General features: G+C 46.3%; 3 protein-coding genes across 9 annotated transcripts; 2 read left to right on the top strand and 1 right to left on the bottom strand.

Moving 5' to 3' along the window:
- The first annotated feature begins 131 nt into the window (after window positions 1–131).
- On the top strand, window positions 132–10,545 carry katna1 (katanin p60 (ATPase containing) subunit A 1). Of its 7 annotated transcripts, none has more exons than XR_013936452.1 (12): window positions 132–222; window positions 1,323–1,485; window positions 1,701–1,840; window positions 2,833–3,037; window positions 4,935–5,050; window positions 6,082–6,187; window positions 6,636–6,794; window positions 7,350–7,476; window positions 7,620–7,754; window positions 8,040–8,166; window positions 8,502–8,775; window positions 10,410–10,545. XR_013936452.1 is itself a non-coding variant. In XM_080491117.1 (11 exons), exons 2-11 carry the CDS (start codon window positions 1,324–1,326, stop codon window positions 8,698–8,700), a joined length of 1,476 nt encoding a protein of 491 aa, XP_080347243.1. In that variant the 5' UTR covers window positions 144–222; window position 1,323; the 3' UTR covers window positions 8,701–9,141. The 7 variants fall into 7 exon arrangements, 5 of the variants coding, with proteins under 5 accessions (XP_080347243.1, XP_080347241.1, XP_080347244.1 ...); XR_013936453.1 differs by having other exon boundaries at window positions 133–222; window positions 1,320–1,485; XM_080491117.1 differs by lacking the exon at window positions 10,410–10,545 and having other exon boundaries at window positions 144–222; window positions 8,502–9,141.
- ginm1 (glycoprotein integral membrane 1) lies at window positions 9,124–16,440 on the bottom strand (the record flags this gene model as incomplete). Its single annotated transcript, XM_080491123.1, has 8 exons — window positions 9,124–11,521; window positions 11,917–12,080; window positions 13,300–13,526; window positions 13,618–13,777; window positions 13,930–14,084; window positions 15,049–15,148; window positions 15,236–15,307; window positions 16,195–16,440. The coding sequence occupies 8 exons, from the start codon at window positions 16,438–16,440 to the stop codon at window positions 11,299–11,301; spliced, it is 1,347 nt and encodes a 448-aa protein (XP_080347249.1). The 3' UTR covers window positions 9,124–11,298.
- Window positions 16,387–23,124, top strand: ppil4 (peptidylprolyl isomerase (cyclophilin)-like 4). The gene is made up of 13 exons (XM_080491122.1): window positions 16,387–16,475; window positions 16,659–16,726; window positions 17,404–17,468; window positions 17,839–17,956; window positions 18,136–18,278; window positions 18,856–18,952; window positions 19,106–19,222; window positions 19,945–20,069; window positions 20,181–20,247; window positions 21,015–21,126; window positions 21,228–21,324; window positions 22,092–22,221; window positions 22,394–23,124. Exons 1-13 carry the CDS (start codon window positions 16,406–16,408, stop codon window positions 22,571–22,573), a joined length of 1,389 nt encoding a protein of 462 aa, XP_080347248.1. The 5' UTR covers window positions 16,387–16,405; the 3' UTR covers window positions 22,574–23,124.
- Window positions 23,125–23,798: the final 674 nt, after the last annotated feature.

Genomic DNA, 23,798 nt, shown 5'->3' with positions numbered 1-23,798 from the left:
TATGTATAAAGTGTGTGTGTCTGGTAACACTGATCAATAATATCCAGTTGAGCTTCATGTTTTTAGTTTGACCGGTCAGCCGTTGCAGTGTGCGCTCGACACCAGAAGGTGGCAGCAGAGCAGCTTCCCGCGATGAGTTCCGTGAAAACGGCAGAAGAAGAGGAGGAAGCTGGAGTTCTGCTGTGGATTGTGAGCCGCTGACAGACCTTCATCCGAGGAAAAGTGAGTACAACCGGACACACGGCGTCTCTGTCTCCACCTTAACACCGTCAGCGCTCCACCTTTATCCACTTCTCCGTACGAACGACGCGTTTCCCCGCCGGGAAACCGAGTCACACGTTCACCCGGCTTCAGACCGAGTCCTGGGATCGGTCGAGTTACTGACACTCGCACGTTACAAGTTACAAACACGCAGTGGGATTTATTCTATCTTCTATTTATTATGTCTTCTATTTATTATGTCTTCCACAATGTCTCTGCTGGACGAGAAAACTGACGACAGGAGTTCTGAAGGCTGCACACACCTCCTACCCCCCCCCCCCCACCCACCCGTTTGTTTGTTTATTTGTTTGTTTATTTCAACTGGCAGATTAATTGACACCCAATTCTCATGTACAATGACTCACCGGCAAGGAGCCACAGAGGAAAACCTATAAAGAAACACATACAGTAATAGTGTCTCACGATCCTAACAAAAGGAAAGACGTGTTTACGGTTTTATAAATGAAGAAACACTTTGATAAAAATCTAAAAGAATGAAGCGCAGTGGTCCTTCAGTATCGGGTACATGGTGTTTGTGAAGGAATGTAGAAAGTGTGAAGGTCTGGTCCAGTAACTTGCAGCAGAAGCGATGAGATTTTGTGTCGTAAACACGGAGGGAGGATTGTAGACATGGAGGAGTTTCTCCCCCAACAGACGTTTTGTAAATGAAATGAATCCAGTGAAGAGAGGTTCTGATGGTACTGGTGGTTATCGAGGCGCCATATTCGATTTCTGATGCGTATTCTCCGTGTCTTCACCGTTACAGTGCCACCTAAAGGCCTGGGATAGGTACTACACCGCTCTGAGACGAGTTCATAGTGACGTCTGAATGGAGAACTATGAAAGTGTGTGTCGTTGGGCCGAATGTGTTTTTATTACTTTAAAGAAAAGCAATGCAGGATTTTGGCTGGAACGTGTAACCGATGTTTTCTGCAAGGGACTTCACAGTAAAACGAGCTGGAACTCGCTTTAATAAGGGAATGTGAAAACAGTGGCGCTCCGGAGCGCCCACTAGTGGTGGGAGGACCCCACTGACCTCTGACCTGTCTTCTGTCCAGCAGCATGAGTGTTCGAGACATCAGTGAGAATCTGAAGCTGGCCCGGGAGTACGCCTTGCTGGGTAACTACAGCTCGGCCAGCGTCCTGTACCAGGGCCTGCTGGATCAGATGAAGCAGTACGCCTACACCGTCCGGGACGCCGGCTCCCACCAGCGATGGCAGCAGGTAAACACACCTTTTACGTTCCACTGCACTCGGGTGTTTCTGAGTAAACACGCCACAACAAACATCCTATGTCTCCCGGCTGGACTGAGTGAGCGGACCAGAGGAGGAGCAGGTCTGTGAGGCTCCGCCCACTGTAGACTCACCTGTTCGCTCTCTTGAACCGTTCCTCCTAAACAAACCTAATGTGGGATTTTAAAAGTGTCTGTCCGTGTCAGTGGTGGCAGGAGATCAGCGAGGAGAACCGTCACGTCCAGGACATCATGTCCGCCCTGGAGAACTTCCAGCGGGGAACCACAGGGGCGAAATCCAGTAACCACGACGATATGGAGGTCAGATCTGTTCACGTGGAACCCAGGTATTTATTTACATCGTCTATGTTTTGGTTCGTTTTAGCCTGGAAGTCGTTTCATTCATAGGAGTGAATGAAATCACAACTAAAATGACTGATCAATTACATAACTCACCTTTATTCGGGTGTTTTAAACTTTTACAGTGGCAGTTGTGTGGTTCCCACTCAGACGTGTTCGGCTCAGATTGTCTGAGCGCAGCAGTCCTGATATTAATCATATGACTGAGATTAGTTGCCCCCCCCCCGAGCTGCTGATGTGAGGCGCTTTTGTTTCTGCCCCTCAGGTTTGTGCTGCGTGAACCTCACACTGCCTCTTTGTTCACATCCCACCTGCTCGGTGGTATTTCTCCTACTAGAAACTATGGGATTGTTTATCATGACGGGAATCGTTTCATCCCCTCAGCCCACACGACAAGGGACCGTCTGCAAACTGCTGCCGCAGTGACGACAGACACTACAGACACTACAGACCATATATCACACTAGTGTGATCAAGCGAAGCCTGCAGTGATTTTTAGTGACTCTGCAGTGAATACCAGTGAAGTTACTACATATTTTTATGGAAACTGTCTTCGCTTTTGCATCAGTTTGTAATTTGCAGACGGTCCCCGCACGCTGTCAGAGAACAATGAGTCGCTGATGACGGACCTTTAGGGACCTGCTCCCAGCGGGGGGGGGGGGTGTCTGGGTCTAAATCCACAAAGTAACTCCAACTTCTTCACCAATCTGAAGTGTTGATTTCTCATCGTTCTCGTCTCTTTCAAGCAGAAGTGAGTTAAACAGAGCGACAACGTGAGCGAGAGGGAGGTTGTGCTCAGTGATGCGTTTAGGTACGACTAAAGAAAATCCGACCTCCGAGTTTCGCACGAGAACGATTTATAGCCGGAGGAGCCCGATAGTTTCAGTTCATGATTCCAGTCAAGGTGACCTGTATGTTTGTATGTTTGTCACCCACGGCTGTGTTGAATCACGGTTTCTGGGCTCGTCCTCCTCCACAGACACTCTCCTTGTCCTGTCAGACGACCTTCAAACTTCTACAAGGAGAGCAAACCTGTCAACAACCGCCTGAGCGTCAACGTGCGAGGCCAGCAGAAGAATTCACCCCGAGGAGCCAACGGGGACAAAACCAAACCCTCCAAAGGAAAAGACAAGAAGGAAACCAAGGAAACCAAGGAGGCTGTCGGGAAGGCAAAGGGAGAGAAGGTGACCAACCTGGTGGGCTCAGCCAGGAACCTGGAGAAGTACTGATCTAGAACCTGGAGAAGTACTGATCTAGAACCTGGAGAAGTACTAATCTAGAACCTGGAGAAGTACTAGTATAGAACCTGGAGAAGTACTAGTATAGAACCTGGAGAAGTACTAATATAGAACCTGGAGAAGTACTGATATAGAACCTGGAGACGTACTTGTATAGAACCTGTAGGAGTACTAGTATAGAACCTGGAGAAATACTAAAATAGAACCTGGAGAAGTACTAAAATAGAACCTGGAGAAGTACTAATATAGAACCTGGAGAAGTACTGATATAGAACCTGGAGACGTACTTATATAGAACCTGTAGGAGTACTAGTATAGAACCTGGAGAAATACTAAAATAGAACCTGTAGAAGTACTAATGTAGAACCTGGAGAAGTACTAAAATAGAACCTGTACATGTACTAACATGGAACCTGTAGAAGCTGACGTAGCCACATGGCGGCCATCTTGGATGAGGACTCTGTTCTCTTCCTGTGCATTCTCTTCTATTGACGAAGGAATTTTCAACACATCGTCACCTTTGGTTCATTACAGACCGCAGACATGAATTTATGATCAAAGCGTTAATTTATGAATTAATGAGTGAAGTTCACTGATTTAGGATTATTTAAACTGTAAAAAAAAAAAAAACTTCATTAGAAGTGAATGTTCTGGAGGAGAAGAGGGTCACTGAAGTCCCGTTTAGCTGAGAACGGGGTAGAATGGCCGTAGAGCCGCTGTCTCCCTCCTGGTCCTGCTCACGTGGCTCTGACTGTTTCACTAAACTCTCGTTAACTCGTTGATCCTGTACTAACTCAGTCCTCCTCCTGAACGCTGCAGGGACGATGACCCACTGTAAGTAACATTGGAATTAGGCTAATCTGAGGTTACGCTCACACTGCAGGTCACAATGCTCAAGTTCTGTTTTCATTTGCTGAGATCTGATTTAAATGTGTCTGATCGGTTAATCTGGATGTTGCAGCTGTGCAGTCGCATCTGTTTGTGTGAATGTGGAGTTTGAGCTTCAAATCTAAACGTCGACCTGCTTCGTTTCAGCCTCTCAGTGCAGAATTGTGACGCCGTCGCATTTAAATGAAAACGTTTGGGTGAAGTGCGACACGATGCGTCACTCTGAGGCTGCGTTGATGAATATTCAGTTCTGATTTGGAACCACAAATTCTTCAGACTCTGAACTGGAAAAATCTTATTTGTGTTGTTAAAGCTTCTAATCTGCAGTGTGAATGTAGAGTCAGAGCTGCTTCCTCCCTCTGACTGATGGAACTTCACACACATCAGATTATAGAGCATCTGCCTCCATCAACATCTAGATTATAGAGCATCTTCCTCCATCAACATCCAGACTATAGAGCATCTTCCTCATCTACATCCAGATTATAGAGCATCTTCCTCAACTAACATCCAGATTGTAGACCAGAATCTTCTTATTACCCAGATTGTAGCGCATCTTCCTCCCACCAACATCCAGATTATAGAGCATCTTCCTCATATGAACTTTCATATTATAGAGCATCTTCCTCATTAACATCCAGATTATAGAGCATCTCCCTCATATTAACCTCCAGATTATAGAGCATCTTCCTCCATTAACATCCAGATTATAGAGCATCTCCCTCATATTGACCTCCAGATTATAGAGCACCTTCCCCAGTAACATCCAGATTATAGAGCATCTTCCTCCATTAACAGCAAGATCATAGAGCATCTTCCTCCATTAACAGCAAGATCATAGAGCATCTTCCTCCATTAACAGCCAGATTATAGAGCATCTTCCTCCTCTAACAGACAGACCATAAAGCATCCTACAGCTATGAGAAGGTAACTGTACCTTCACTCTGATTTTCAGAATAAAGGAGAAGTGCCGGAGAAAGAAGTGAGAAGGTTTGACCCAGCAGGATTTGACCGAGACCTGGTGGAAGCTCTGGAGAGGGACATCATATCTCAGAATCCCAACGTGACCTGGTAAGAATGGAACTTTTAACTTTTGTTTACCAGCTGAGTGAGATTATTCTGCTTGTGGGGTTGGTTGTCCTGTTTTTATTGGATAAAAAAATAAAATAAATAATGAAAACATTGTTTGGAAACTTGCCAGAATCAAATCCTTCTAAATCACCACCACAGTGAGAGTCCAGGTGTGTAGTCCAGGTGTGTAGTCCAGGTGTGTAGTCCAGGTGTGTAGTCCAGGTGTGTAGCCAGGTGTGTAGCCCAGGTGTGTAGCCAGGTGTGTAGCCCAGGTGTGTAGTCCAGGTGTGTAGTCCAGGTGTGTAGTCAGGTGTGTAGTCAGGTGTGTAGCCCAGGTGTGTAGCCAGGTGTGTAGCCCAGGTGTGTAGCCCAGGTGTGTAGCCCAGGTGTGTAGTCAGGTGTGTAGTCAGGTGTGTAGCCCAGGTGTGTAGCCCAGGTGTGTAGCCCAGGTGTGTAGTCAGGTGTGTAGCCCAGGTGTGTAGCCCAGGTGTGTAGTCAGGTGTGTCCAGAGTTTACACAGAACACACTGTAAACATTTACTTATGAAAGCCAACCCCAGCTGGGATTTAATGCTAATGGCTAAGCTAACAACCGCCTGGTTAGTGTAGCGCAGAACAGAAATCTAAACTCGATCCTCTTTATACTATACTATACTTTACTTTACTATACTTTACTTTACTTTAAGTTACTGTTTCACTACAAACCCCCTGTGGGCTAAAATATCAGAGAAATCTCAAATCCTGACGTGAAAAACAGTGAAATCCTCCTCAACTAAAATCCAGGTTACTTCTGATTTAATCTGTAGAGCGCCCCCTGCTGGGCGTGGTGTAATGACCACTGACTCTGCACTCTTCATTTACCAGTTTTCCTACTTTATGAACGTATAATAAAGTCCTTGTTGGATAAAGAAGAACAATAAAGTAAGTCAGGAGACTGAACACTGCTGTGGAACCCGCGGCCCGTCACTGCAGCCTGTGTGGTTCCTCACTCTGCCTAATCGGTCTGGTGTCTGTTCTGTCCTGGTTCTGTAGGGACGACATCGCCGATTTGGGCGACGCAAAGAAACTCCTGAAGGAGGCGGTCGTGCTTCCAATGTGGATGCCGGCTTTCTTCAAAGGCATCCGGAGACCCTGGAAGGTTCTTACTGATAAACACGTTCTGCTACTACGTTCTGCTGTTATGTTCTGCTGTTATGTTCTGCTACTACGTTCTGCTATTCTGCTACTACGTTCTGCGGCTACGTTCTGCTGCTACGTTCTGTTGCTACGTTCTGCTACTACGTTCTGCTGTTACGTTCTGCTACTACGTTCTGCTACTACGTTCTGCTGTTCTGCGGCTATGTTCTGTTGCTACGTTCTGCTGCTACGTTCTGCTGCTACGTTCTGCTGTTATGTTCTGCTGTTATGTTCTGCTACTATGTTCTGCTGTTATGTTCTGCTACTACGTTCTGTTGCTACGTTCTGCTGTTCTGCGGCTATGTTTTACTGCTACGTTCTGCTGTTATGTTCTGCTACTACGTTCTGCTGCTTCTGTCTCGTGTCGTTGGTTCTGCTGCCACGGTCACACTGCGGTGATGTTCTTCCAGGGAGTGCTCATGGTGGGACCTCCGGGCACGGGAAAGACACTTCTGGCCAAAGCCGTGGCCACGGAATGCAGAACCACCTTCTTCAACGTTTCTTCCTCGACGCTCACGTCCAAGTACAGAGGAGAGTCGGAGAAGCTGGTGCGACTCCTCTTCGAAATGGTGCGTTCCTCCATCACAGCGATTCGATTTTGAGACGTTAACGTTTAAGCGTTTCCAAATAAATCCCCTTCAAACTTTGAAAAAAATGTTCCCATACAAAGCGGGTGAGAGAGGTACCTCATGGAGGAGATCAGCGTCTGTTGCCATGGAGACGACGCTCCCTGCTCACAGTGATGTAGCTACCTGACAGGCTAGGTCGCATCGATATGAGCTAACGGCTATCATGCTAGCAATGCTAACTCGGTTGCGCAAACGAAGGTGTGCGCTCTACCGGGTGTAGCTCTACCGGGTGTAGCTCTACCGGGTGTAGCTCTACCGGGTGTAGCTCTACCGGGTGTAGCTCTACCGGGTGTAGCTGTACCGAGTGTAGCTCTATCTGGCATAATTCTACCGAGTGTAGCTCTAGTAAAAACCTGGTTAATCTCCAGTGACGAGTCCTCAAACCTTCACTGTACATTTACCCACGACCAGCCAAGCTCTTACTGACCTGGCGTGTTGAGTTTTGTTTGCGGGATCTTCGCCCCGACCGATGAATCCATGAATGTTGTTGAGCAGGCACGTTTCTACGCTCCCACCACCATCTTCATCGACGAGATCGACTCCATGTGCAGCCGCAGAGGAACTTCCGAGGAGCACGAGGCCAGCAGGAGGGTGAAGGCCGAGCTGCTGGTGCAGATGGACGGTGAGATTAACGTCACCGGACAGCGACTCATCACTCTCACGGTTCCCACCGAGGCCCGCCGCCTCATTCCAACACTAAACTTCCTCGTGTTGATATTTACCGAGACCCGAATCCAGCTGAGGCGCTTTTGTTTTTGGGCGCAGGCGTCGGCGGGGCGTCAGAAAACGAGGACCCGTCGAAGATGGTGATGGTGCTGGCCGCCACCAACTTCCCCTGGGACATCGACGAGGCCCTGAGGAGGCGGCTGGAGAAGAGGATCTACATCCCTCTGCCTTCAAGTACGGGCTCCTCTCCGCCGCTCCGGATCGCGACGACCGACTTACTGACAGCGACTGATTTCAGGTTGTTTGGGAGTCGCTGGCTGCCCTGGTTGGTGGTCAGCTGGAGAGTTTGACCAGATTAACGGAGCGGTGAGCTCCAGCCCGGTCCAAAGTCGGAGATAGAAGTGACTGGCACTTTAATGAATCAAGTCATAAAGGGAGTGAAAGCACTAGTTTCCTCCGGACGGCTGATCACGCCGGGGTTTAGGCCGTCGAGGTCACGCTCTGTGTGTTTTTAATCAGCTAAAGGTCGAGTGGAGCTGCTCAGGATCAACCTGAAGGAGCTGGAGCTCGCCGGGGACGTGGACCTGGACAAAATCGCAGAGCAGATGGAGGGCTACTCCGGAGCCGACATCACCAACGTGTGCAGGTCAGAACCCCGAGCTAGGTCCTCCGCTGGATTTCACCTGTAAAGTGCTTTTTCCTCCGCCTGAGCTTAGTCACACGGCCAGCAGAGGGCGCTGCCGTGCGGAGAGCGCGCTACGCCTGTTAGGAGTCCGAATAGTTAAAGTCCTTCATCCTCGTCTCTACATTTCAAACCCTGTTGAGTTATTTCAGTTGGTCGAATCCAAACGTTGATGAATTCATGACGTTCCACAACAAACAGAACCGATTTGCGCCTGCTGCACTTCGACACCGAGTCCTGAGACTCGGCCTCACCGGTGAGCCTCCAGCTGCTTGTGCTGACGTTTGGTTCTGCTGCAGGGACGCGTCCCTGATGGCCATGAGGAGGAGGATCGAGGGTCTGACCCCAGAGGAGATCCGGAACATTTCCCGGGACGAGATGCACATGCCCACCACCATGGAGGACTTCGAGTCGGCGCTCAGGAAAGTGTCCAAGTCGGTTTCTGCGGCCGACCTGGAGAAATACGAGAAGTGGATCGAAGAGTTCGGATCGTGCTGAAGGAGCCGAGCGGCGCTGCTCTTCCTCCTCCTCCTCCTCACCTGCAAAGCATTTCAGAATAAGTTTTCACCCGAGGTATAAAAATCAAAGACTATCGACTAACTGCAGATGTTTTCCACACCTGGAAATGAACAATTTATTGTCTTTGTACTTCTCCCCGTTCTCCTCGTTTGAACTTTTATTTTTTTCCTTTCCACACTTTTGAGATTCTTATTATGAAAACTAATATTTCTATGAATAAATTAAAAGTTTATGCACGTCGTCGTGGTTTTCTGCGAGAGTTCCTTTTGAAAATGATTGAGGACCTGAACGAAAAGTTTCAATCGGCTGTACTGATTTTTTTTTATCGGACTTTCCTGGGAAGAACGCAGTTACTGTACGCGACTCGCAAAAAGGTGGGATATTGAACAAAAACGTGGAAAGTTCAGGCTTCAGTGTTTTATTTGTTTAGCGCCAAATACAACACAGGAAACTAGATTCATGTTCACAAAGTTTTTTTTCATTTTAAATTGTTAAAAGCAAACGGGGCAGAAGACAGAAGCAGAATTTTAGCTTCGTTGCCAAAAGTATTCGCTCGCCTGCCTTCACACACTGAGACACTCACATAGAGGATTTAATAAGGTGTCGGTTAACCCTGTGCAGCCAGAAGAGCCTCAAACTCCTCATGTAACTCCTCATGGCATCATGTAATAACGGTGCAATATGTAGTTGTGTAATTTATTCCCAACTCCTAAATAATCTGACGCATTTTGTAATAACTTGACACGTTGGAACGGTTATTAAAACGCAGGTCAAACGATTAAATGCACTCAGTGGCTCTAATAATCTGGCTTCATTTCTTCCAGAGAATAGAAACGGCAGGTGGAAATACGGATTATCTTGCAACTTTAAAACTCTAAAACGTTTAATCTGATTTAGATCCTGCGTTCTACCATCGCTATGCTGGCAGAAAATAAGCAAAAACAAAGTCTAATAGAATTCGAGTTCAACTGAATCTATTGTTTTGTCATAATTAAACATGGAACAATGAATATGGATAAAAGGATAAAAATTAGTTTCTTCAAAAGAAAACGTGGATCACATTTTATAATAACAGTTATTACAAAATGTGGTGAGATTTTATTCCTAGTCTGAAAAGGGGAGCTACAAGGTTTAATCCCTCCCAGGAGGTGTCGTCCAGTCAGGACCCCCGCCTTCGCCTCGCGGTCACGTTGGAACAGGAAGTGGTCATCTCCACACTGGAGCGTGAAATAATCGGTGTGACTGATGGGAAGGGGAAACATTTATTCGGCGTTTTCCAGCCGGACTTCATACAATCGATGCATCGCCGGAGCGGAACCGGGAAGCGGCGGCCGCAGGGCCGAAACGCGCTGAGGCAGCAGATTCTACATGCTGCTGGTCCGCGCGCGCACACACAGCTTCCGGTCGGAGCACAACAATAAATCCCCCAAAAAACAAAGGGGATGTTTTAGTGTTTGAACGAAGTCGACAAATTTACAGAGGAAAAACAAACCAAAACAACATTTTAATGCCTCCTGCTACTGAACACAGAAAAAAGAAACGTTGAAGAAATGACTTGAAAATATGAACCAACAGTAACAGACGTAGTGTTTAGGTTTTCTTTTTGTGTTTCAGCTGCAGATCACATTCAGTTCACACTTCAGCTCAGCCCTGTTTGTTTGTTTGTTTGTTTGATTTACATTCCCCAGTGAAGACAAATCAATCAAGATCCACTGAAACTGAACCGAGGCACCGGAGGAGCAGCAACTGAAGGTTTCACACCAACGCTCACGTTAGGACCTCATCAGGGATTCAACAACAAATAAAAAATAAAGTGTTTGGTGGAATAAAGTAAAGAGTGTGTGTGTGGGGGGGGGGGGCTGATCCTTTAGGATATCGTTTATTTTTATTTTTCTCCTCCCGACACGTTTCCACCATTTTCCTCGACTAATTTGCAGAAAAGAAACGACGTCCTAAAGTTAGAAACGACTAAATGAGGAGAATTCAGCCGCGGTTGCTAAAAGTAATTAGACGCGTGACGGCTGAAGGTTCGTCTCGTCACTCCGCACGTGAGCGTAGCGAGGGGGGCGTTTGTAAAAACATGCGCGGCTGGAGAAGGTTTAGAACAGCCATAAAAATAATAATCATAAAAAAGCCTTATTTTAAAGATTGCACTTAAGTTTTATTACTTGCTTAGGTTTTCTAGAAGAACAAAAAAAAAAACGTATTTAACACTTTGCACTCAAACAAATGGAAAAGTTGTGCAAAGTGTGTGTTCCGGGTTCTAACGGGTCCGGTCCGGTCCGGTCCAGAGGAACCTGAACTGAAGTGTGAGCGCCGCCGCCGCCGCCGCCGCGAGGCTCGGGGGACAGAAGAGTTACACGACAACAACAACTCATGCACGGTGCATATTTCATGGCCACAAGCAGGAAACTCCCGGCGGCGGTCAGACGAAGCTCCGCCCACTCGGCCCGGAGTCAGTGGGTCGCCTCGGCGGCCGAGCAAGCTACAGTGGGGGGAGGGGCGAAGCGACAGACAGGAAGTGAAAGCTTCAAAAGCAACGGGGACAAAGTGAAGGGGGACAGGTTTCATCTGTCCTCAGGGCTTCTTCTGCTGCACCTCCTCCTGCTGCTCCTGCTGCTGCACCTCCTCCTGCTGCTGCTGCACCACCACCACCTCCTCCTGCTGCTGCTGCACCACCACCTCCTCCTCCTGCTGCTGCGTCTCCTCCTGCACCACCTCCACCTCTATGTGCTCCAGCAGGTTGTGCTTCTCGTCCTCAGGCGTCAGGGTCACCGGGTTCAGGTTGAAGATCATGTGCCTGTGAACAATAGCGCCACTTAGTGACGAGCCGCTGCACAGAAAGACGGGCTGGACTTCAGGTCCACTGCAGGAGAACCTCAGGACTCTTTCTTCTTGGGAGTGAAGCCGCTTCATGTTGGACCATCAGACTCTCTGAACCTGCTGTCAGATTCATTTAGTTGGATTTTATGCCTTGAGGCGAGGCGCACAGACGACTATCCTCGGCCAGTTTAATTTTATTATTATATTATCATTTTAAAAAATATTGTTCTTTTTCTGCTGATAAGAAAACGTCAATATCAAAAGACCAAAAAACAAACAAACGGGCTTAAATTCATGTGACCTGAAGCAGTCTTGGTAAATATCTATAAACAGGGATGAAGTCTGGGTCGTCTTTCTGTGGCCAGAACTCACTTGGGTTCACACGTGGGGAAGAGCATGTCCAGGATCTTGACGATGACGGCGGATCCGACCACGCCGATCACCACCACCCACATGACCAGGAAGAAGAGCGGCAGCGACTCGGAGCAGAAGTGACGCAGTCGCTCGCGGGCCTGCTCCACCCACTGACACACGGCCTGGACAGGAGGAGAAACACCACACCTGTCAAGAGTCATCATCATCTCCTCCTCCTCCTCCTCCTCCTCCTCCTCCTCCTCCTCCTCCTCCTCCTCTTTACATATTTTCTTTCTCCGTTTCTTTTTATGGTAGTAAATATCACAGTATATTGTTACTATACTTCACAAGTTTAGAAATATTCAAAGATATAAGAAACATGTTTGCTTTTTTTTGTTTTTGCTCGACTTCACTCACGAAGTGACGAGAGAAACAGTGTCCACCCAAAGCTGAAAGAGAAGTTATAAAAATGGTATTTGTATACTTTCTGTCTATATTTATTACAAGCTAAAGTCTTATTTAGAAAAAAATATGAAATTAATGAGTTAATTGTTTTAATCGATATAAATAATATAAGATAATAGATAATATATATAAATAAAATTCATTCATTGCACAATTTTCTGTAATTATTTGCATTTATTCTATTTAAGATTTTAGCTTGAAATAGATTTAAGGAAAATCATGGAATATATATATATATTATATATATATATGATATTTGATCATGATGATATATTTATATATTTAAAGAATGTTATGTTTATTTATATTACAGTACTTGATAAACTATATACCAGCATGTATATTTAGGATAAAGGATTCATTTTGGAAATGGTTAATACTTTGGCTCAAATATTTTCCATTCTAATATAAATGTATTTAATATATTGAGTACTTGCTAAATTGGCTATTTACTATAATTGTGATGTCATATTTCTGTAACCTGTTTTTGATTGATGTGTTGATTATATTTCATCTTGTAGAGTTACACTGGCGTTTGTTTGTTTGTTTCACCTGCATAAGATAAATGAGGAAAAGTGGGCAAACTCAACATACATACATACATACATACATACATACATACATACATAATCTTATTATTTTTTTCTTAATAATGAGCCCATTTTTATAAATTGTCACTCTGCTGCTGGAGCTTGTTTTTTCTCCTGTAATAAACTTGTTCACCACAAGTGTCGAAAGAAATCTGACATTTGATTGGCTGGTTTGCTGAAGGTAACTTTCACACCAATCAGCTCTGGTGTCGTGTTACGTCTCATCCTTTCACTGAAGCGCTGCGAAATCTAAACATCTAGAAAAGTCTGTTACTTCAATGAACCAATGGTCTGGAGACTGAACCTCCGAGTGGAACCCGGCGGAGAGTCTGCTGTCGTTTCTCACCGAGTACGAGGAGATGGACTCTTTGGGGGGAGTTTCCATCTGGTTCTGGTCCGGCTGACTCGTGTCGCCGTCCTCAAACTCGTCGTATCGGACATCGTACAGCAGGTCGGGGTCCATGCGCAGCGGCGTCTCGGGCAGCTTGCCGGGCGCGGCCGTCTCCTCCTGCGTGGTGTCGGTGTTCTTCAGCGGGTACTGGCTGGTGGTCTGAGAGATCAGCTGCTCCTCGTCTGAGACGGGAGGCATGAAGCAGAAAGAAGGAGGTGAGGCGCCGCCGCTCAGGAGAGAGAGCGCGCGAGGGCTTAAAGCGAGAGGCCGGACCTCTCTGGGAGGCGGGGGAGTCCGTCACCACCACGTCGTCCTCCCGGGGGGCTCGGAAGATCTCGCTGTGTCCGATGGGGTAGACGTTGGTGAACTGAGCCAGCTTCTGGAAGTCTGGACTCATCAGGATCTTCACCTCACACATGTCGGGCTGCTGGACCTGCACAGCAGCAAACAGTGTCACACAAAGGACGATGCCACTATTTCACCATATTGCCAATGGAAAGACGAAAGGTTTGCGCCACACAGTCAAAGTTTAAAAGCCAAACACAGACGGGTCTGAGTGCAGCAGAACAACGGGAGGAGGTTCACCTCTTTGCCCTCCATCTCTATGACTTCACTGAACACCTGGAGAGCCACCACCTCGTCCGAGTCGCTGTAGAGCCGATTCTGGCTCACCATCACCCTGGTCACCGTCGACACAAAGTCCCCCGACTCAAACTCACTGCTCCCATTGATGCTGTCCACTGGAAACAAAACAAACAAACAAACAAAAAAACTCACCACATCCCGTCATTCCACAAGGAAATATCACTTCTCCAGAAGTTCCCGCTTCCACCCGACTCACGAGAAACCTTTAAAATTCTGATTCAGAGAGGACGGGCTTCCTGGCGGCTCTTATAATTCTACAGTGTTTAAAGGTCCAATATTATAAGGTTTTTCAACAGGAGGTACAACAGTGTATTCAAACTGTATTTCCATCCTTGGTCCTGAATTTCAGTCTTAAAGTCCCTCTCGTGAGTTCTACTGACAATATCTGGTGTTTCAGATTAAATGGTTTCCCTGTTAACTGGTGACCCTTTAGCTGCTGATAACGGACGTTTAAAAAAAGCAACAGGAATCCGTAGGCGTCTTGATGAATGTCGTTTAACAGCTTTTACATTAACGTTTTTAAGTGTTTTGATTGAAAAGTTGATTGAAAAGTCTCTTTCGGACATGTGGGCACAAATGAAATTATTCAAAAACAACAGCAAAATTAAATAAAAACACTAGTATCGACTACCCGAGGGAGCGGCTATTTCCCCACATGATGTCATTAAGGGAAAACCTCTTGAATCGCCCGTATGAGTAGACATTCACCAAAAAGTGGATGAAGTCAGGGAGATGACAGACTTTCTTCACTTCTTCACTGGGCCTCGTACAGGACATGGGGACACGTTACTGTTAGGAAACCATTAGAAAAGGCATCATATGGGATCTTTAACGAACATGAAAAAGCACTCAGACGTCAGGAACAACGAAGGTTTGAGAAGTTGAGCAGAGTGAAAACCTCCCATGATTTAAAAGAAGCGATCAAAAAGCGAGTAACTGCGAGTCACTGACACGTAGATGTCACATGAATTGACACGGAAGCAGCAGGAGGGACTCTGAAAGAGCCCCGACAGCGATGACATCCGACTCAAAGTACATGATGTTTGTGGAAAAACTCACAGAGAAGCGCCTGGCAGTTTAACCTTGTGACCCCTGAGAGCTCCACGGGCACGTCATTGACAAACACCTGCTCTTCACCAACCGATATGTTCAGATTGATCTGAAAGGTGAAGTGAGAAAGCCTTGAAGCCTCGTCAAAAGTCAAAGCACGCGCCTGCAGAGTCCTTGTTGCTTTGCTGCCGTTTACCTGTAAGTTGTTTGAATCCTGGAGCTCCGTGTCGGCCACGGTCCCGGCTGTCACATTGATTAGGATGCTTTGCTGTGACGATTCAAGGTGCGGGGAAAAGAAAAGACAAAAGAGGAACGAGATTAAAGGTGACACATTCTGTCCTCCCCCCTCCAGCATGCACTGCAGTCCTGATGTCCTGATGAAACTGTCCACAGACCAGAGCCGAAACGTACGAGAAATAAAAATAGTGCACATACGTCAGAGGACCAACCTCAGTTTCAGTCAGTGGCATATTAATGTCACTAAATAACATCTTCCCAATCTGATGACGTCTTTCAGGGTAAAAGCCGGACAAAACAGCACAACTTGGCAAAATTCAGATTAATTGTGTGAATGCTGAAGGCATCCAAATCTTTATTATTATTTTTCTGACCCCTTCCGTGCCACGCTTTTTCTCCTGCAATCTTAAACCGATTTGAACCATTCAAATATCAAAACTGTTCATCAGCATTTAAAAACACCAAACTGCGGATCAAGCAGATCAGCTTCCGTTGCCATGGAGACGCTGAGACAAAAGGAGATCAGCTTTATTCAACATTCACACTTGACATTTTCTCCTGGAAATGCAAACCTCTGGTATCAAATTAAATCCGTGTGGCCATGAACCCATTTCACTTCAGACTGATAGTAGACCGGTCCAGGATGTGACGTATTTTTTATACATTCATTTATTAGCTTCGTTGTCGCCCATTTGTTTTTGTATTATTAGCACTAGTATAACTGTGTTTAATCAACTAACTTAGAGAGCAATGGCACTGTTAAGAGTAGCAGCAGACAGGAAACAGAAAGTAAGAGGCTGTTCTGACTTTACTCTACTTTAAACCTCTCCGGGTCTTCCCATCGGGAAGCTAACTGTGCTAACCGCTAACATCAACAGCGTCACGTTGGCCGAATAATCCGCCCCGCCGCGGCCTTACCGTGTTCACAGGTCGGCTCCACGACTCGATGCGAGTCGCCGAGGCAAGAAGAAACGCCACGCAGACGGTGGACGCCGCCGTTAACATCGTGAGAGCCCAAACCGGAGCCGAAAAGGCGGACGGACGGGAGCTAAAAACAAGACGGACCGAGCTGGAAACACGGCCAAACTGAGGAAGACCGTCTGCGCATGCGCGGGGGTGCGTGCTCATCATGGCGGTGCTCCTTGAAACGACGCTCGGCGACATCGTCGTCGACTTGTTCACAGAAGAAAGGCCGAAAAGTGAGAAACCACTAACTATTTGATCACAGTGGGGGATTGTCGGGCTGTTTGTCGGCCGAACGAGTCGGCGTGGAGCTGCTCTGCTAGCTGGGGTGGTGTTTCACCACGATGCGGTGTAAGACAGACCCGGTGTTATCAAACCTCTGCTTATTAAACTCTAACATCTACTGTCTCTGCTTGCAGCTTGCCTCAACTTTCTCAAGTTATGCAAGATAAAATACTACAACTACTGCCTCATTCACAATGTCCAGGTAAGGTTGATTTAAGCAGTTTGACTCACAATGTGTGCGTTCCAGCTAATGTCTTGAAGGAGTTGTATTATCCAGCTTTTCTAAACTTGCACACGGTCTCCTTGGTCCGAAAACGTTTTATTAAAAGTTTATTGCTTTTCCTTGATTTTCCTCCATTTGAATATTGGATCATTGGAGCTACATTCAGAATCTGTTGTGTCTGTGTGAGCTGGACTGGCTCCGCCCACACATCCCTCTCGTGGTGCCATGTGCCAGAGCAGAGCTGCCTAATTGTGGGAGGAGTCAAAGGGAGGAGCCTGCCTTTATTGGGATTGGCTAAACCCCCGATGACACTATATAGGGTTTGATTTCTGATTGGCTGGTTGGAGCAACACACTTAAAAACCTGAAACAAGCCGGGGACAGAGAGGACAGACTGTCTTCACTTCTGGGACGTCAGTCCAGGTATGGGGACGATTAGTACTGCTGGAGAACCTCTAGGAAGTGGATTTTGCATAATATTACCTCTGTAATGTATCTTCAGTTTCATTCTTAAAAGGGTCATTCCGGAAAATTCCAGAAATGTGTTGTCAGCATTGTGACAAATTCTCTAAAAATCCTTGTTTCCTGTTTGTGACAAATACAAAGATATTTCTTCAAATCCGATCCGTGTTTAATTTTCTTTCGTTGTACTTCCAGAGAGATTTCATTGTGCAAACTGGAGATCCCACTGGCACCGGTCGGGGTGGAGAATCCATTTACAGGTCAGACATTATCATTTTAATAATGTAATAATAAAAATGTATTTTATTTCTAATGCACTTTTCATTTAAAAAATAAAATCTCAAAGTGCTACAAGCAGAGAGAAGAAGAGAGATATATTACCGTAATTTCTGGACTACAAGCAGCTACTTTTTCACACGCTTTGAACCCTGCGGCTATTTTATAGAATGTTTACTGCTTAACGAGCTTCATGCCGCTGATGCGTTCAGGCGCATCACGTAACTCCGACTTTTCTTTCTAAATTTGGTGGGTGCGACTTGTGCGCTCAATCAGTCTGGAAGTTACGGTAATTAATTTCAGCTTTGACTGGTCGGAGTGACCGCGGTCGGAATAATACTGTCTCCCGCTCAGCAAACTGTACGGGGACCAGGCCCGCTACTTCGACATTGAGAAGGCTCCACGCATCAAGCATAAGAAGAGGGGGACGTTGTCCATGGTGAACGATGGAACCAATCAGCACGGCTCTCAGGTGAGGCCGTCGGCAGCGTCGTGTGTTTGGCAGCGACTGAAAAGAAGAATCGTCTGGAAGGGTTTTGGATGAAGGAGCTTTAGTGTGACAGTGATTCTAACGCACAACTTAGTGGAGTTTCGGACCAGGATTTAGATAAAAACCTTGTTTTCTGGCTGTGTCCGTGTACTTCTGTGTAGTTCCTCATCACGGCCGGGGAGAACCTGGACTATCTGGATGGAATTCATACCGTGTTCGGAGAAGTGACCGAAGGCCTGGACGTCCTCAGTAAAATCAACGAGGCCTTTGTCGACAAGGACTTCGTCCCGTTTCAAGACATCAGGTCAGAACTGCGTGTGTGGAGAATGAAACTTTACTTCAGAGTACTACTGAAACGCTGCGCCTTCGTCAGTGATGTCAGCAATGGGGCCTGACTGAGTTTTTGGGGGGCAGATTCCGATATTGGGGATTGAAAAAAAAAAATCTTCTTACCGATTTAATGGCTGATTCCGTCACGGGAAACCTCTCGAGTTGTTTATTTTACGAAGCAGTCGATTCACCACCGAGGTCCGTGGATCATTTGATACCGGTCTGCAGAGAGAGAGAATAAAAAGTTTCAGTTTGAACATGTAGATTTCAGTTTCCATTGGTCTAAAGACCGATTCATCCTCCGGGAGAACAAGAAGAACGTTTGGCACTCTGGCATCCTGCCAAACAAAATGGTGGCAATTTGTTCCGGCCTCCTCCGGGCCGAAACAATTTAGTTCCAACCGTCTGGGCCAAAGTATGTCGCTGCGAGTATTTCAACACTCGCAATGTACTTCGACATAAAAGCGGGATTTGAGCACCAAGACAGAATTGTCGTCTTTTTACAGTATATGTTTTCGCGTCTTTAAAACGGTGTTAAATTTGTGCCCCAGGATCAACCACACTGTGATTCTCGAAGACCCGTACGATGACCCGGCCGGCCTGCCGGTGCCCGATGGATCTCCCGAACCCACCAGGGAGCAGCTGGATGTGAGTGGCGTTCTGTTGCTCTCTTAACAATTGGTGAATTTCTTGGCACAAAGCATGAGAACCCCTGGAGGCCGTTCTTGCCGTTCTCATACGATGATCAGAAGATCTTCTGTAAGCTGATGTAACCCAGAGGTCTGTGCCACGGCTCTACAGAGCGGACGCATCGGGGCGGACGAGGTGATCGAGGACGCCGACGGGAAAGTAGCCGAGCAGCTGGAGGAGAGGCTGAAGGAGAAGGAGGCCAACACGAACGCCATCCTGCTGGAGATGGTGAGAGCAACACTCCTCCACCTCCACAGGCTGAACGTCAACATGATTCCATCACAGCTCGTTACTTGTTTCTCTCCACCTGTGAAACATTCAGCCAGACCTGACAGTAAAAACACACGATTCTGGTTTGATTCAGGGTTAGTGGAGCTGTAGGGCCACTGCAGAGGGGCTGTGGAGCCTCTACAGAGGGGCTGTAGAGCCACGACAGAGGGGCTGTTAAGCCTCTATAGAGAACTGTAGAGCCTCTATAGAGAACTGTAGAGCCTCTACAGAGGGGCTGTAGAGACACGACAGAGAACTGTAGAGCCTCTACAGAGGGGCTATATAGCCACTACAGAGAACTGTATACCCTCTACAGAGGGGCTGTAGAGCCACGACAGAGAATTGTATAGCCACCACATAGGAGCTGTAGAGCCACTACAGAGGGGCTGTAGAGCCACTACAGAGAACTGTAGAGCCACAACAGAGGAGCTATATAGCCACGACAGAGAACTGCAGAGCCTCTACAGAGAACCGTAGAGCCTCTACAGAGGGGCTGTATAGCCACTACAGAGGGACTGTAGAGCCACTCCTAAAACATTTAGTAGAAACCCGCTGTCGTACAGGTCTCGTTGAGTTTTGTGTGAAACAGTTCCTGGCTGCTGAATCCACAAATTGCCGTCAAAGTGTCAAAGGTTGGATTTGATGCGACGGCGCCTGCTGCTCTCTTGCGCCTCCTCCAGGTGGGCGATTTGCCCGACGCAGACATGAAGCCCCCAGAAAACGTGCTGTTTGTGTGCAAACTGAACCCAGTGACCACAGACGAAGACCTGGAAATCATCTTCTCTCGCTTCGGATCCATTAAAAGGTGCCGGCCGTCTGAAATCCTCGCAGCCTTTGTTCTGCAGCGCGTCTGTTTCCGCCGGACGTTCCCCCGTGACCTTTGACCTGAACTTTCAACTTCTCCCACCTTGTGCAGCTGCGAGATCATCAGAGACTGGAAAAGTGGAGACTCCCTGTGCTACGCCTTCATAGAGTTCGAAAAGGTGAGTGAACTTTTTCATTTTCTTGTTTTTCTGCGTCAGTCGACTTTTTAAAAACGTGAATCGATCTAAACGTGAATCACCAGCAGAGACAAACACAATGTCTTTCATGTCTTTATTGAACTAAAGATTCACTGATTTCAGTGAAACTGAAGCCGTTTCTCCTCAGCAGCACCACCAACTCCTCCATGTAGTGTCATTTAAAGTGCAGTGCATGTTATAACCAGCAGAGGGCACTGGTACATCAAGTTACACCAACATGTGAATTAAGTGCGGTGGAAAAGTATTTGCCTCCTTCTCAACTTCTTATTTTTTTGGCATATTTCCCCCAATTTAATGTTTAAGACCATCAAACAAATGTAAATTCCAGACAAAGATGACACAAGTGAACGCAAAAGGCAGTTTTTAAATAATGATTTTATCTATTAAGGTTTCGATTTATTAAGTTTTCTGCATTTGTGGATACTGGCTCTCGCCGTGGTTCGAGTCCTAAAACTTTACAAATGGCTTAGTAACTCTTTCCAGACTCAAAGACGTCAATTACTTTATTTCTCATACTTCGGTCAGTGAAATTGATCTCCGCTTTCCCGCCAAAAAAATGTGATTATCCAAAGTTAATTCATGATTCAACAAGGAAGGAGTTACTTTCTTTACACGGGGCCAGGCAGGTGTGGACAGGTGTGTTCAATAGTCTGGGAATTACGGTAAACGTGTCTTAAAGGTTGCAGACCTGACCGACTCGTCTCGCGCTCCGTTTCCCGTCTCCACAGCAAGAAGACTGCGAGAAGGCCTACTTCAAAATGGACAACGTGCTCATAGATGACCGCCGCATTCACGTGGACTTCAGCCAGTCGGTGGCAAAGATCAAGTGGAAAGGAAAAGGTGCCGCCCAGCGGAAGCTCCTGTGGTTTGCACGTTTCACTCCGGGTTCTCGGGGGTGAACGGCGCCGACTCATAACTGTGGGACGTGTCTCCGTCTCCAGGTGGGAAATACACCAAAGATGACTTCAAAGCCTACGAGAAGGACGTGGAGAACCGGTCCAAACTGGCTCTCAAAGACCAGATGAAGCCTAAACCGGAGTATCTTTGTGTGTTAATGTGTCACTGGTTTGCTGGCTTTCTTTCTTTCTCTCTTTCTTTCTCTCTCTCTTTTTTTCTTTCTTTCTCTCTCTCTTTTTTTGAGTAACCCTATGGACTAGCTGGAACCAGCAGATGGCGGTAGTGCAACTTCACGGATGCCAACTGTCGTTGAACCCAAGTGAAGAAAAAGAAGAATGGAAACGGTCATTAGGGACAAAAAAAAAGGTTTTGATAAGAGAGAGAGGGAAACAGTCATCAGGGACGAGAGCAGTGGGAAACGTCGATAGAACCAGCAGATGGCGGTAGTGCAACTTCACGGATGCCAACTGTCGTTGAACCCAAGTGAAGAAAAAGAAGAATGGAAACAGTCATTAGGGACAAAAAAAAAGGTTTTGATAAAAGAGAGAGAGGGAAACAGTCATCAGGGACGAGAGCAGTGGGAAACATCGATAGAACCAGCAGATGGCGGTAGTGCAACTTCACGGATGCCAACTGTCGTTGAACCCAAGTGAAGAAAAAGAAGAATGGAAACAGTCATTAGGGACAAAAAAAAGGTTTTGATAAAAGAGAGGGAAACAGTCATCAGGGCCGAAACAATGTCGATAGAACCAGCAGATGGCGGTAGCGAAACTTTATGAAAGCAAACTGCCCTTAAACCCAAAAGAAGAAGAAGAAGAATGTGTCGCTGTCGGTATTAGAGCAGGAACAGCTGCTCTGTTTTTCCATCTTCTCTACTTCCCGGAGATTTCCTTGACTTTCCCCAACAGCTCCAAGTACGAGCTGGTGATTGACGAGGAGGAGGAGGCACCGAGCCATCGTCACCCGGAGAAGAAGCACCGAGAGAAGAAACACCATCACTCCGATGACGAGGACGGCAGGAAGGCCAAAAAGCACAAGGTACGTCCAGCCGGAACCGTCGGGTCTGGTTGGTGTTCTGTCCCCTAGGGGGCGTGTGTGAGACTATAAGTGAGAACCACTGAACTAACTGGCTGAGCTCCTTTACGTCCTCTGTTGTCATGTTTACCGGTCAGACGTCTTCACCGAGTCTGTCCCCCTCCGTCTCCTCCAGGACAGGAAGTCCGCTCGCTCTCGCTCTCGCTCTCGCTCTCGCTCTCGCTCCAGAGACCGGGAGCACAAACACAGCAAGTCCCAGGTGAAACACTGGAAGGAGGACCGGGACCGGGACCGCCGGGACCGGAGCCGCTCGCCCAGGAAGTCCAAGGACAAAGAGCGGAGCCGCTACAGATGAGGGAGGAGTGAACAGATGTCCCTGAAGACGTCGATCATCACACTCTCGTGTTACTTCAAGAGAACGCGTCTCTTTTCTTTTTTACGTTCAATACAAAGAAACCATCACCTGCGTGTCTTTTCTTATTGAAGCAATGGAGGTACAGGAGATGGACGCTTGCAGTAGTTTTCCACTTTGTTATTCCAAGAGTTAAAAAAAACACAACATTTAAAATATTTAACAAAGATGAGCGAAATATGTTGGTGGACGGAAAGAAGAAGAGAAATAACTTCAGTCGCTCCACATCGACAAAACCCCATCGGGTTAACTATCTAACAACCACCAGCAGGAAGTGACAATAACTTTATTAATGCCAGAAGTGGCTCTTCAGCTCCTCTGAAGCGGCTCTGTGAAGCTTTCAGAACATGTAGATAAATATTTGTATTGTTTACTGTACATATTTACTGATTTTCCCCCAAAAAAGTCTAAACTCCGGGATGAAAACAGCTGAAAGTAAAACTGCTTAGTCGGCCATAACTTTTGAGGAAAAGAAAATAAAGGGGGGAAGATTTAAAAAAGGAAAAAAACAAAAATGTAGAAAAACAAAAAAGAATCTAGTGTAGCTAAAACTGCTCTAACCGTGAGAAGATGTAGAGCGGTTACGCTAAAGAGGCTAAACTAGCCAACGTGTGCCCCGTGTGAGGCGGGAAAAAAGAGAAAATCACTTAAAATATACTTTAATAAAAAAATGCAATAAAATACTCTATCTAAACTGTACCTGTGATACTTCAGTAATGCAACCTTACTTTGTCATTGGACATTTTTTTTTTTAAATCTTTTTCCTTTATTTCAGATAATTAGCAGCTCGAGTCGAATTTTATTTGTTGGAAACTTGTAAAAATGATTCTTTTGGTCATAAAAGTTGCAGACCCTTGATTTAAACTTCTCAGGGTTTTATAAATATAAATATATATGTCCTATTGAAAGGAATCTCAGTTATGACAGGAACTTTATGACGCTGCCCTTCGTGTGCCTGACGGTAAACCAAAAAGCCCCCGGACCCGATCAGGTGTCCCGCTGACTTTGACTTTCAACATATTTTTTCTTTATTCCTGTTTTTTTTTCCATTTTTAACAAATTATCAGTTTTAAAAACAAACAAAAACAAGAGGAATAATTAAAACTGCAGTACACATTTCGGAGGTATACCAACACGTATAAAGAGAAAGTTTTTTTTTTTATTGACA

This window comes from Lipophrys pholis, assembly GCF_963383615.2.
Source record: "Lipophrys pholis genome assembly, chromosome: 21".
NCBI lineage: Eukaryota > Metazoa > Chordata > Actinopteri > Blenniiformes > Blenniidae > Lipophrys > Lipophrys pholis.
Note: the sequence above shows the minus strand (reverse complement) of the source record. Positions and strands in the feature narration are given on the sequence as shown.